We start from the raw sequence: 12,407 nt of genomic DNA, 5'->3' as shown, positions 1-12,407 counted from the left end.
GGAGGTCATGTTACTTGACCATGACGATCCTACAAACTATGAGGAAGTGATGATGAGCCCAGATTCCGCAAAATGGCTTGAAGCCATGAAATCTGAGATGAGATCCATGTATTAGAACAAATATGGACTTTGATTGACTTGCCCGTTGATCGGTGAGCCATTAAGAATAAATGGATTTTCAATAGGAAGACGGACAATGATAGCAGTGTTACTATCTACATAGCTTGAATTGTCACAAAAATGTTTTCGACAAGTTCAAGGTGTTGACTACGATGAGATTTTCTCACTCGTATCGATGCTTAAAAGTCTGTCCGAATCATGTTAGCAGTTGCCGCATTTTATGAAATCTAGCAAATGGATGCCAAAATTGCATTCCTTAATGGATTTCTCAAAGAAGAGTTGTATATGATGCAACCAGAAGGTTTTGTTGATCCTAAAGGTGCTAACAAAGTGAGAAAGCTCCAGCGATCCATCTATGGAGTGGTGCAAGCATCTTGGAGTTGGAATATATGCTTTGACAAAGTGATCAAAGCATGTGGTTTTATACAGACTTGTCGTGAAGCCTGTATTTACAAGAAAGTGAGTGGGAGCACTACAACATTTCTGATAAGTATATGTGAATGACATATTGTTGATCGTAAATAATGTAGAATTTTCTGTAAAGCATAAAGGAGTGTTTGAAAGGAGTTCTTGAAAGAAAGACCTCGGTGAAGCTACTTACATATTGAGCATCAAGATCTATAGAGATAGATCAAGACGCTTGATATATTTTCAATGAGTACATACCTTGACAAGATTTTGAAGTAGTTCAAAATGGAACAGTCAAAGGAGTTCTTCCCTGTGTTGCAAGGTGTGAAGTGGAGTAAAGACTCAAAACCCGACCACGGCAGAAAATAGAAAGAGAATGAAAAGTCATTCCCTATGCCTCAGTCATAGGTTCTATAAAGTATGCCATGCTGTGTACCAGACCTATTGTGTACCTCACCATAAGTTTGGCAAGAGGGTACAATAGTGATCCAGGAGTGGATCACTGGACAGCGGTCAAAAATATCCTTAGTGGAATAAGGAAATGTTTCTCGGTTATGGAGGTGACAAAGAGTTCGTCGTAAAGAGTTACATCAATGTAATCTTTGACACCGATCTGGATGACTCTAAGTCTTGATCTAGATACATATTGAAAGTGGGAGCAATTAGCTAGAGTAGCTCCGTGCAAACATTGTAGACATAGAAAATTTGCAAAATACATACGGCTCTGAATGTGGCAGACCCGTTGACTAAATTTCTCTCACAATAAAAATATGATCACTCTTTGGGTGTTAATCACATAGCGATGTGAACTAGATTATCGACTCTAGTAAACCCTTTGGGTGTTAGTCACATGGAGATGTGAACTAATCACATAAATATGTGAACTATTGGTGCTAAATCACATAACGATGTGAACTAGATTATTGACTCTGGTGCGAGTGGGAGACTGAAGGAAATATGCCCTAGAGGCAATAATAAAGTTGTTATTTATATTTCCTTATATCATGATAAATGTTTATTATTCATGCTAGAATTGTATTAACCGGAAACTTAGTACATGTGTGAATACATAGACAAACAGAGTGTCACCAGTATGCCTCTACTTGACTAGCTCGTTGAATCAAAGATGGTTATGTTTCCTAACCATAGACATGAGTTTTCATTTGATTAACGGGATCACATCATTAGAGAATGATGTGATTGACTTGACCCATTCCGTTAGCTTAGCATTTGATCGTTTAGTATATTGCTATTGCTTTCTTCATGACTTATACATGTTCCTATGACTATGAGATTATGCAACTCCCGTATACCGGAGGAACACTTTGTGTGCTACCAAACATCACAATGTAACCGGGTGATTATAAAGGTGCTCTACAGGTGTCTCCGATGGTACTTGTTGAGTTGGCATAGATCGAGATTAGGATTTGTCACTCCGATTGTCGGAGAGGTATCTCTGGGCCCTCTCGGTAATGAACATCACTATAAGCCTTGCAAGCAATGTAACTAATGAGTTAGTTGCGGGATGATGCATTACGGAATGAGTAAAGAGACTTACCAGTAACGAGATTGAACTAGGTATTGAGATACCGACGATTGAATCTCGGGAAAGTAACATACCGATGACAAAGGGAACAACGTATGTTGTTATGCGGTTCGACCGATAAAGATCTTCGTAGAATATGTAGGAGCCAATATGGGCAACCAGGTTCCGCTATTGGTTATTGACCAGAGAAGTGTCTCGGTCATGTCTACATAGTTCTCGAACCCGTAGGGTCCGCACGCTTAACGTTCGTTGACGATATGGTATTTATGAGTTATGTATGTTGGTAACCAAATGTTGTTCGGAGTTTTGGATAAGATCATGGACATGACGAGGAACTCCGGAATGGTCTGGAGATAAAGTTTGATATATGGGATAATAGTGTTTGGTCTCCGGAAAGGTTCCGAAATTCACCAGAAGGGGTTCCGGATGTTTCCTGAAATGTTTGGGTATGAGAACACTTTATTTGGGCCAAAGGGGAAAGCCCACAAGGTTTTTGGAAAGCGCAAAAGGAAGTTTTGCGGAGTCCAAGGGCCAGAGGCCAGGGTCCCTGGCGTCTGGGTCCAGACGCCGGGAACCCTAGCGTCTGGCCCTGGAGTCCGAGAAGGACTCTTGCCTTTCGGGTGAAACCAACTTTGTGGAGGCTTTTACTCCAAGTTACGACCCCAAGGCTCATCATATAAATAGAGGGGTAGGGCTAGCACCCAAGACACATCAAGAAACACCAAGCCGTGTGCCGGCAACCCCGTCCCCTCTAGTTTATCCTCCGTAATAATTTTCGTAGTGCTTAGGCGAAGCCCTGCGGAGATTGTTCTTCACCAACACCGTCACCACGCCGTCGTGCTGCCGGAACTCATCTAACTTCACCCTCTTGCTGGATCAAGAAGGCGAGGACGTCATCGAGCTGAACATGTGCTGAACGCGGAGGTGTCATATGTTTGATACTTGATCGGGACGGATCGTGAAGGTGTACGACTACATCAACCGCGTTGATAAACGCTTCCGCTTTCGGTCTACGAGGGTACGTAGACATACTCTCCCCTCTCATTGCTATGCATCACCATGATCTTGCATGTGCGTAGGATTTTTTTTGAAATTACTACGTTACCCAACAGAAATAGGGTTTCGTGGTGCTCCTCGATGTTTTTGGGGTATATGGGTATATAGGAGGAAGAAGTAGGTCGGTGGAGCTGCGAGGGGCCCACAAGGGTGGGGGCGCGCCCAGGGGGGCAGGCGCGCCTCCCTGCCTCGTGGCCTCCTCGCTTCTTTCTTGACGTCCACTCCAAATCCCCTAGATCACGTTTGTTCCAAAAATAAGTCTCCCGAAGGTTTTATTCCATTTGATATTCCTTTTCTGCGAAACATTGAAATAGGCAAAAAAAACAGCAATTTGCACTGGGCCTTGGGTTAGTAGGTTAGTCCTAAAAATAATATAAAAGTGCTTAGTAAAGCCCATTAAACATCGAAAACAGATAATATAATAGCATGGAACAATCAAAAATCATAGATACGTTGGAGACGTATCATCGCGCAGCTTGCCGACGAGATCCCAACGAGCACCACCTGTCTCCACCAAAACCCTAATCGCCTCTAACAAGAGCTCCTAGTTTTTCGGAGCCTTTCTACCTCATCCCGACTAGGTTGATTAGTAGTCCGTGTTAGGACTTAGAGCATCTCCAATAGATGGTCCAAAATTTGGCGGTCCAAAATTGGAGATGTAAAATTTGGACCGCCAAAAAGTGCGTTTTGGAGCTCTGAAAAAAGCTCAACTCCAATAGATGGTCCAAATTGATGGTCCAAAAGAGCAACTCCAATAGATGGTCTAAAATGAAGATGTAAATTTCTTAAAACGACAAACTACTAGTCCATTCAACATAGTTCAAACATCAAATTCAACATAATTTCATACATGAACTTCAACTACTACTTATTCAAACTACTAGATAAACTACTCCTCATCGTCGGAGCTGCGGAACTGCGTCCAGAACTCCTCCTTCTCCGGGTCGTCACACCCCTCCTCCTCCTCTTCCGAGAAGTCTGCCCAGTCCTCCTCGGAAGAGGACTCGATGGGGATCACCGTCGAGGGACCGACCTCGTCCTCCTTCTTCGCCACTTCTTCTTCTGCTCCGCCTCACGCTTCCAGTAGTACTCCTGCTCGGCCTGGACATACTCCCGAGGCCTCTCGGCACGCCACACCGCCACGTCGTAGGCACGCGTGACCTCATGGGCGGAGCAGTATGTGTCGATCCACCAACGCCTCCCGGCGTCGGAGAACTCCACTTCGAAGTTACCAGAGGGGTTCTGCCTCACGCTGAAGAAGCCCGACTTGCCCTTCGGCGTCTCTCGGCGCCATCGGAGAGCGGTGAGAGCGGTGGAGCGGCGTGCGGCGTGCGGCCGGGGCGGTGGCGGACAGAGCCGGGCGGGGCGGTGGCGAACGGAGCCGGGCGGGGCGGAGTTGCGGGGCGGCGGCGGCGTGCGGGGCGGTGGCGGACAGCGGGCGGGTCGGGGCCGGGCGTGCGGCGGGGCGGCGGCGGGGTGTGGACTGTGGAGGCGGCGGGGCAGCGGCGGACGGGCGGGGCGGGCGGGAAAGGAAAGGAACTGGCGGTTGGGCGTTCGCGAGCAGCGGCTGGTTTTGGACCAGATGCACCTCGTGATGTAAATTTGCATCGTGAGGTATTGTATTTTACATCACGAGGAGGCTGCGGTCTAAATTTTTTTTTAACATATAAACTGTCTGTTGAATCTGCGTTTTTTGTCTCAGATGGTCTAAAAGTTAGTTACTTTTATATTTAGACCGTCTATTGGATATGCTATTAAGACTGAATTAGTATTTACGTGTATGCCCGGCTCGCTTGCAGGCTAGTTGTACTAATCTGGTTTGGTGTAGGACATTGAATCCGTGGTAGACTACAACCGCAGCCTGCAGCGAGACGAGAACAAACCGTAGGCAAAAAACTCCCCAATGCCCCGCCCCGCCACGGACGAGACGTCTACCCCTCTATTGGTTCCACGTGTACTATTCGTTGAGGAGCATCGCCGCCGTCATGAAGAACAGCTTCGCTGTGGTATCGACGAGGAGCTTGATGTCTGCCGCAAGTACACCCATCGCCGTTGAGGGCGACACAAGGTCAGCTCTCTTGTGTTCCTCTTCTCCTGAAATTGCTCTTTTGTTACTTCGTGGCTTGTCCTGTTATACTAATTGTGAATTAAGAGCCAATATAATGACGATATTACGACGGCTAGTTCCTGGTTGGTATCTCAAACAGAACTGAATTTTTTTAGAGGAAAAGCCAAGTTTTATTCATCGTGGACCACAAATTGTGGGGTACAAGCAGTGTCATGGGATTGGCCAAACTAGACATGGCATCCCCGACCCAACGAAAGAGAGTACTTGGCTAAATTGTGTGCTTCGTAGTTCACATCACGATCTGTAAAAATAAAATTATATTGAAACATATTTTCTAAAGACGTATTCTCACTGATGATGACTCCATACTTGCTTCTGGTTCCTCTAACAATATCAGCAACCACTTGCTTCGAGTCTGAAGAGATGACAAAATTCTGAATATGTAGGTCTTGAGCTAAAGCAAAAGCCTCGCGACATGCTATAGCTTCAAGCGTAGCTGGGTCGTCCACCGCTGGAATCACAAGCGCTAAACTGCCCAAAAACAACCCGTTTTCATCTTGGCATACCGCTGAAGTCGCCCCAACTCTGTTTGACCTGACACTAGCGTCCACATGTATTTTTGCGAAACCCTCTGGTGGCGCCCTAGGGCGAAGATGCCCCGTTGCGGTAGCTGGCGCACCCATCATCCTAACTGGGTGTTTTTCCTTGACAATCTCCGGCTCATCAATGAATCGAATGACGAAATCATGAGTAGCTTGTGGTGTCTGAAAGATGCCTTCATGAATTGCCTGTCGCTTCACATACCAAATCGTCCATAGTGTAACAGATAGAAGGACAAACTGACTGTGCGGTAGCGACTCCATGAGAGAGAAAAGCCATTGCTTTGCACTTGGTTCTGTCGATGCCACCAACGTTTGAGCCAAGTCATCATCCACAAGAGCCCAAATACATCTTGCCATTGTGCAATTAACCATGGAGTGCCTCCAAGAATCAGGTGCTCCACAAAGACCACACAAACTATCATTTGCCATTTGACGTTGAGCTCTAATATCTTCTGTTGGTAGGGAATACTTTGATAATCTCCATAAAAACATGCGAATTTTGCCCTGCACCAGTGTTTTCCACGCCCCTTCCTCCATAGATGAATTTGAAGACCCCGAGATACCCTCAAGCCAAGCCTCCCTCCGCTGCTTTGTAGCCACCAACATCATGTAAGCAGACTTGACCGTGAAGTTGCCATTTTTCTCAAAGTTCCAACACCAGAAATCCTAAATATTTCGTGTACAAAGAGGAATTTTCAAGAGTATATTCACATCCATAGGCATGAAGGTTTCCTCCACTCGCTCCTTGTTCCAACTAGCAGAGGTAGAATCAATTAGTTCAGAAACGAGGACAGGGGGTTTTGGGTTCAGCACCCATAGGTTCTCAACATCTCATCTCGTGGCAGCCAATTTTTCTCCCAGATGTTGGTTGATTCTCTGTTTCATATCCTCTTGATTAGACCTTGTTTTAATGTATCTCTTCCTTCTATGATTGCCCTCCATACCTGACTAGGATGATTTCCCAGTTATGCATGCAATATTGAAGAAGATGGGAAATAAACACTTTTGAGCAGGCGAGCACCGAGTGTGTTAGGCTGTTGCAACAATCTCCATGCCTGTTTAGCTAACATATCCAGGTTGAAAAGTTTGAAGTCCTTGAAGCCAAGACCGGCCATGCTCTTTGGTTGCGTCATTGTTTTCCACGATACCCAATGTGGCTTACCTTTACCTTCCTTGCTCCCCCACCAAAACTTTCGGATCAGCATATTGAGATGTTCGCACAAACCTCTTGGAAGCTTGAAGCAAGACATAGAAAAAACGGGCACTGCGTACGCAACCGTCTTTACTAAAACTTCCTTGCCTGCAGATGACATGGTCCTCTCGATCCAACCTTGAACTTTGCTCCATAAACGATCCTTCAACGGTCCTTGAAGTATTTGCAAGCACCTTTTTTTCGAGTTCCCAATATCAGCGGGCATGTCCAAATATTTCTCGTTCAGGGTTTCATTTGGAACGTTTAGTAGAACCTTAATATCATTCCTTACGTTGTCCGGAACACCCTTGTTGAAATATATAGAGGATCTGGGAAGATTTACCCTTTGTCCTGTCGCTTGACAGTATATGTCCAGAACATGGTTCACCTCCATGGCTTCCACACTATTTGCGTTGAAAAACAACAGGTTGTCATCAATGAATAAAAGATGGTTGGTCGAGGGTGCCGAAGGCGCCACTTGTAGACCATTCAGATTGGATGACTCTCTTGTAGGCACGACAGGCCCTTCGCTGCTAACAAGAAGTATGGAGATATTGGATCCCCCTGTCGGGTTCCTCGTGAATGTTTGAACTCCTCCAACTTTTTGCCATTAAACATAATTGAGAATTTGACTGTAGTCACAAGACTCAAATGATACTCACCCACCTTTCTGTGAAACCGAGTCTGAGCATAATAGCTTTCAGGTATGGCCATTCCGCTCGGTCATATGCCTTCATCATGTCCAATTTTAGAGCACACGACTGGTGTTTCTTTGCTTTATTCCTCTCCATGAAGCAGGCATTCATAGGCTGTAATGATGTCAGTAATCAATCTGCCAGGTAAAACGCCGACTGCTCCTTAGAAATTATATCAGGTAAAACTACCTTCAAGCGGTTAAAAATGACTTTGGATGCTATCTTATAAAGCACATTGTGCAGACTGATGGGACGTGTGGAATGATGTGTTGGAGAGCACTGGATTTTATTCATAGATGTCAGTGGCGGATCTAGCCCACTGGAACAGGATGGGCCAAAAGTACAACTATACATATAAATTTATTTACCGCTCAAAAAAACATATAAATTTATTTATTTTCTTATATTTTTAACCTTTCTGCTATAGTACTATAAAGGCTATTTTTCAATTTCAGGTTGTCCACCCTCTATCTCCGCCACTGATTGATGTACTAGTTGTCATACCTGAATCACCGTCGAGAACAACATACTTCCTCCGTCCGGAAATATTTGTCATTAAAATGGATAAAAGGGATGTATCTAGAACTAATATATGTCTAGATACATCCCGTTTTATTCATTTTGATAACAAGTATTTTCAGACGGAGTAAGTATATCTAGTTCTATAAAGCTAAAATCAAGGAAAATATCAACAAAAAAAAGTGTGCTATTTCAGTGTTATAGCGTCGTTATAGCGTATTAGGAAAGAAAACCCTACGTTTGGCAAATTTAGCCGCTACGACGTTATTTGTGTGATTAGCACGCTATACCTTGCTATAACGTTGTAGCTTCTTTTCTTTTCTTTTTGAGGGGGCGCTATAACGTTGTAGCGTGTAACGTTTTAGCGTACACTCGGCTCAAAACTAAGAAAACCACGGCAGCACAGCCCAGCGGGCCCAAAAAGCCGAGACCGCCACTCGGCCGCAACCTTTTCTCACACGAACGGACCCAACGCAACCCTCGCTCTCAACTTCTCCCCTTCCCACCCGAGCTGAGCGGCGGCGGCAACAACTGGACGTGAGCGGAGGCGGCGGCAACAATCTGGTCGGGAGCTGCGGCGGCAAGTTCTTCTCACGGTAGCAGCAGCACCCTCTCGCGGCGACGTCTTCCTGCAGTTCGACTCCAGCCTAGCAGTAGCAGGGCGTGGGTGATGTCAGCCACGCATTCAGCCACCAGGTAGTGCCCGCTTCTCCTCCGCGCCATCTCCCTGCCCTCCCCGTGTCATGCTGTGCCGCCGGCAAGAGAACCACCAGACCAAAGGATAACGGGATTCAGAAGCAGGGTATCTCCGTCCCCCGTTGGGCTGCCGGCAAGAGCACCACCAAAGGAAACTGGGCTTCAGAAGGAGATCCCCTGCATATCCATAGAAAGATGCTGATAGCCTGAATATGGTTTGTGGTTTTGACCAATTAACTGTATATACACTATTTGCTCTAGCTGAGTTGTCACCTGTCAGGCCACAAGTTTGTTCTGACTTTGTAATCATACACTAATGGAAAACATGCAAAAAAGTACAGTATAGTTAATTATTTTCTTCTCTATAAAGTGTAGCTTGTGTTATACTTATACTCTCTACTCTGTACTGAACTCAAGCTGTGAAATTAGTAGGATAGCAGAACTGTTGAACTGGTAAATAGCTCTTGAGCATGGTTAAATGGCAGTATTACTATTTGTTGTTAGCGCAGGTGTGAGCTCTCCTATTAACTAAGCAACATCATGCAAAGGAAGGAGCTCAGATGTTCTTGCTCTACAAAAAGCACAGCTTCCTGAAACTGTAGTAGAAAAAGTAAAATGAGCATATGTACGTGAGCCTATATCATCTTACCGGAAAGCAAAAAAAAAAAGTTGCCTGAGTGGGCATTCAGTTCTCAGTAGGCATTGATAGTGTACTGAGCTATTGATGTTAGAGACTCTTGAAATTGTGGTTGTTGATGTTAGAAACTACTCCCTCCGTTCCAAATTACTCGTCGTGGTTTTAGTTCAATGAACTAAAACCACGACGAGTAATTTAGAACGGAGGGAGTATATTCAAACTATTTGACTTGTTCTGTTCATGCCTTGGATTTGGCCCTTGTGCATGTATTGCTCCTAGGAAAAATTTAGTTGCTGAAATACTTTATATTTGATATATTCAGCACTTTTTTTTTTGCAAACACTATTTTGAAATATAGCATGCAATTAGCGCGCTATAACTTGTGTAGCATATGGAGAAGGGCCTCGCTATATTTTTTTCAGTGGCTAAAATACCATCTTACTCTTGGAGCTTGTTCCCTTTCAGGTGTGATGAACATGTCGGACATACTGTTCAGCCACCATCAGCACAAGAACTAGTTGATTCATTCTCAGATCAAAAGCTTGATGCCACAAAAACAAAATCGATGCATGGTGGGATCGAGGAACAAGCAAAGAACGACACAATCTTTAGCCCCAAGCAAGTTGGGTTATGCAGATCATACAGGGAGATGTTGACGGACGAGGAAGAAGATGTGGTTTCATACCGTCGTTTCTGGGAATACACTTGGGGTGGCAAGTGTGGTTCCTTCGAAGACTACAGTAATCTACTTATATGACTCATGCTCTCCTTTTCTTCTTACTCTATTATGTCTTGAGTAGATTACATTGTTCCTTACCTAAAGCTTGCTTAGTAGAGTAATTAACTAGAAAGGGGATCTTTTTTGGTCAGTTATATATTTTTGGCCTGAATTAAGAGACGTGACAAGAGCTAATTACTTGTATCTTTCCCTTTGTTTGGCTGCAGCCTTTGTGACTCCCATACTTTATACATATGGAACCATCCCAGCATATGCTGGCCCCTTCAGCTTCTTGCAGATCTTCTCCATCAAAGTCATGGAGAATGAAATGTGGAGAATCAGGTGGCCAGTGGGGGTATATGGCTTCATTGCCGCTCGAGACAATTTGGATCGTAATCGCAACCTTCTGTTCAGACAGACAAGGGATGACCCCCAAATTCTCACTCAACAGGTAATTTTTCTTCTTCTTAATTCTCATGCTGCCGTTACTAACTTAACATAATCTAGTATTGTTCTCTGCACCTGTGTGTCTTTTCCGTACTAAGGTTATTTTCCTCATCCAGACTTGACCTGTATCTGTAGACACAGGGCCGAGCTAAGAAGCCTTTTTTTGGCTGCCTGCATATGGGTGCAGAGGAGATGGTCGGCCGCTTGTTAAGTCGGGTTTCATTTTCAGATTTAAAATACAAATAATGTTTTGGAATAAATACATCCTACTCTGTCAACTGTTTAACAGTATATAATTTCAACCATGAACTACCAAAGAGCCTATTGTGCGTCCTCTGCCTATTAAAGTGTGAGCGCACAACTATAGGCTGAATCCACCCCAGTTTTATCCAAGGTGGTGGTACCTGTGTTGCTCAGGCATGGACACATGGATCTGATTTAGGATTAAGCCGTTTAGGTGTCCCAAGTGTCAGTCAGGCATGAACAGCAATCTCAAATCCAAAAAAGGGAAAAAGACGCGGGTGTCTGAGTGCTGGCAGGTGTGGTTGTCACAACATTGTGTAACTGTGAAAACAAACTGACTTTTTAGGGTGGTCAATTACTAATTTGGACATGTAACAAATGATGCTTGCAGGATTCATTTTTGCAATTGACTGGCCCGTGTCGCCCAATTGCGTTGATTGACCCTGTTGTCTTTGAGATTCAACTAAAAGTGAAGGGCAGAACAGAGTGTGAAGATGAAACATTGATTGCTCGATCGTTTGAATATGGATATGGTTTTGGAGAATATGGTGAGCTTGCCTGTCGTCGTTGGGCCGGTAATTTTTGCACACTAGAGATCACCTCTGCGCTACTTTCCAGAACGGTTGCAGCCACTATCATCTCTGCTGATGTTATTAAAGGGCCATGGCCTGTTGATTATAGAGGTCGTGTGGTTGCCCGTACTGCTGACATAGATGAGGATTTTGTGCTGCTTGATTCTGGAGAAGGACGTCTGCAAGTGAATCCAGATGGTCGTATTGTCCTTCAAAGGGGTGTTGTTTGTGTGGAACATGAGGGAATGCTCACGGTTTCCGTGGAAGCCTACTCAGAGGCAGGTACTTGTCGTGCAGATTGCGTTGAATTCAAGCCCCAAAAATCCCTCACAAGTAATGGTACTTGCAACCTTGGTTTCTGCACGGTGCAGTTTATTGTTGGTTGGTCCCCCATGGCAACAAAGTATGATCTGATGTACGATGGCAACTGAGTTCAACTGCATCAGTTTGGTGTTCCCATCCCAGTAGTATGCTGTAGATGTCCAGCTAATTAACAAGTTATGATTGATCAAGTGTCCAAACTGTTTAGAAATCATGTTATGTCTAGTGTCCAGACTATTTAAAGGTCATGTCATGTTTGGTGAAGTGCCAAGTGACACACTATGGTTCAGCTTTTGGCAAACTGCTCATATATTAGCAGGTGCGGCCAGTCTCTGATCGGGGGAGACTTGTATGAGATCTCACTTTTAGGTGAGATTGTGAGATCAACTCCAAAATGTCATATTTAGACGTTTCAAAAAAAATCTGAAATTATTTAACAACATTCATGTGGGGTATGCTGAACAAAATCAGCTCAAAACACAACTTACATTTTGAGACTCAAAAAGACAGATTCAAATGTGAATAGTAGCAGTTTTGGGTGAATGGTACTTTGACACTTCCAATTTT

The 12,407-nt window shown here is 44.4% G+C and overlaps 1 protein-coding gene across 1 annotated transcript; it reads left to right on the top strand.

Annotated features, from left to right (window-relative positions):
- The first annotated feature begins 8,669 nt into the window (after positions 1–8,669).
- LOC125522018 lies at positions 8,670–12,130 on the top strand. Its single transcript, XM_048687085.1, has 4 exons — positions 8,670–8,902; positions 10,005–10,279; positions 10,485–10,708; positions 11,339–12,130. The coding sequence occupies exons 1-4, from the start codon at positions 8,877–8,879 to the stop codon at positions 11,948–11,950; spliced, it is 1,137 nt and encodes a 378-aa protein (XP_048543042.1). The 5' UTR covers positions 8,670–8,876; the 3' UTR covers positions 11,951–12,130.
- Positions 12,131–12,407: the final 277 nt, after the last annotated feature.

Source organism: Triticum urartu, chromosome 7 (genome assembly GCF_003073215.2).
Source record: "Triticum urartu cultivar G1812 chromosome 7, Tu2.1, whole genome shotgun sequence".
NCBI lineage: Eukaryota > Viridiplantae > Streptophyta > Magnoliopsida > Poales > Poaceae > Triticum > Triticum urartu.
Note: the sequence above shows the minus strand (reverse complement) of the source record. Positions and strands in the feature narration are given on the sequence as shown.

What these genes read in the sequence shown, in the direction of transcription:
- LOC125522018 (XM_048687085.1), top strand. Translation starts at nt 8,877, where the DNA reads ATGTCAGCCACGCATTCAGCCACCAG. An exon ending in GCCACGCATTCAGCCACCAG is followed by an intron (nt 8,903 to 10,004) that starts GTAGTGCCCGCT and finishes GTTCCCTTTCAG; the next exon opens with GTGTGATGAACATGTCGGAC. An exon ending in TGGTTCCTTCGAAGACTACA is followed by an intron (nt 10,280 to 10,484) that starts GTAATCTACTTA and finishes GTTTGGCTGCAG; the next exon opens with CCTTTGTGACTCCCATACTT.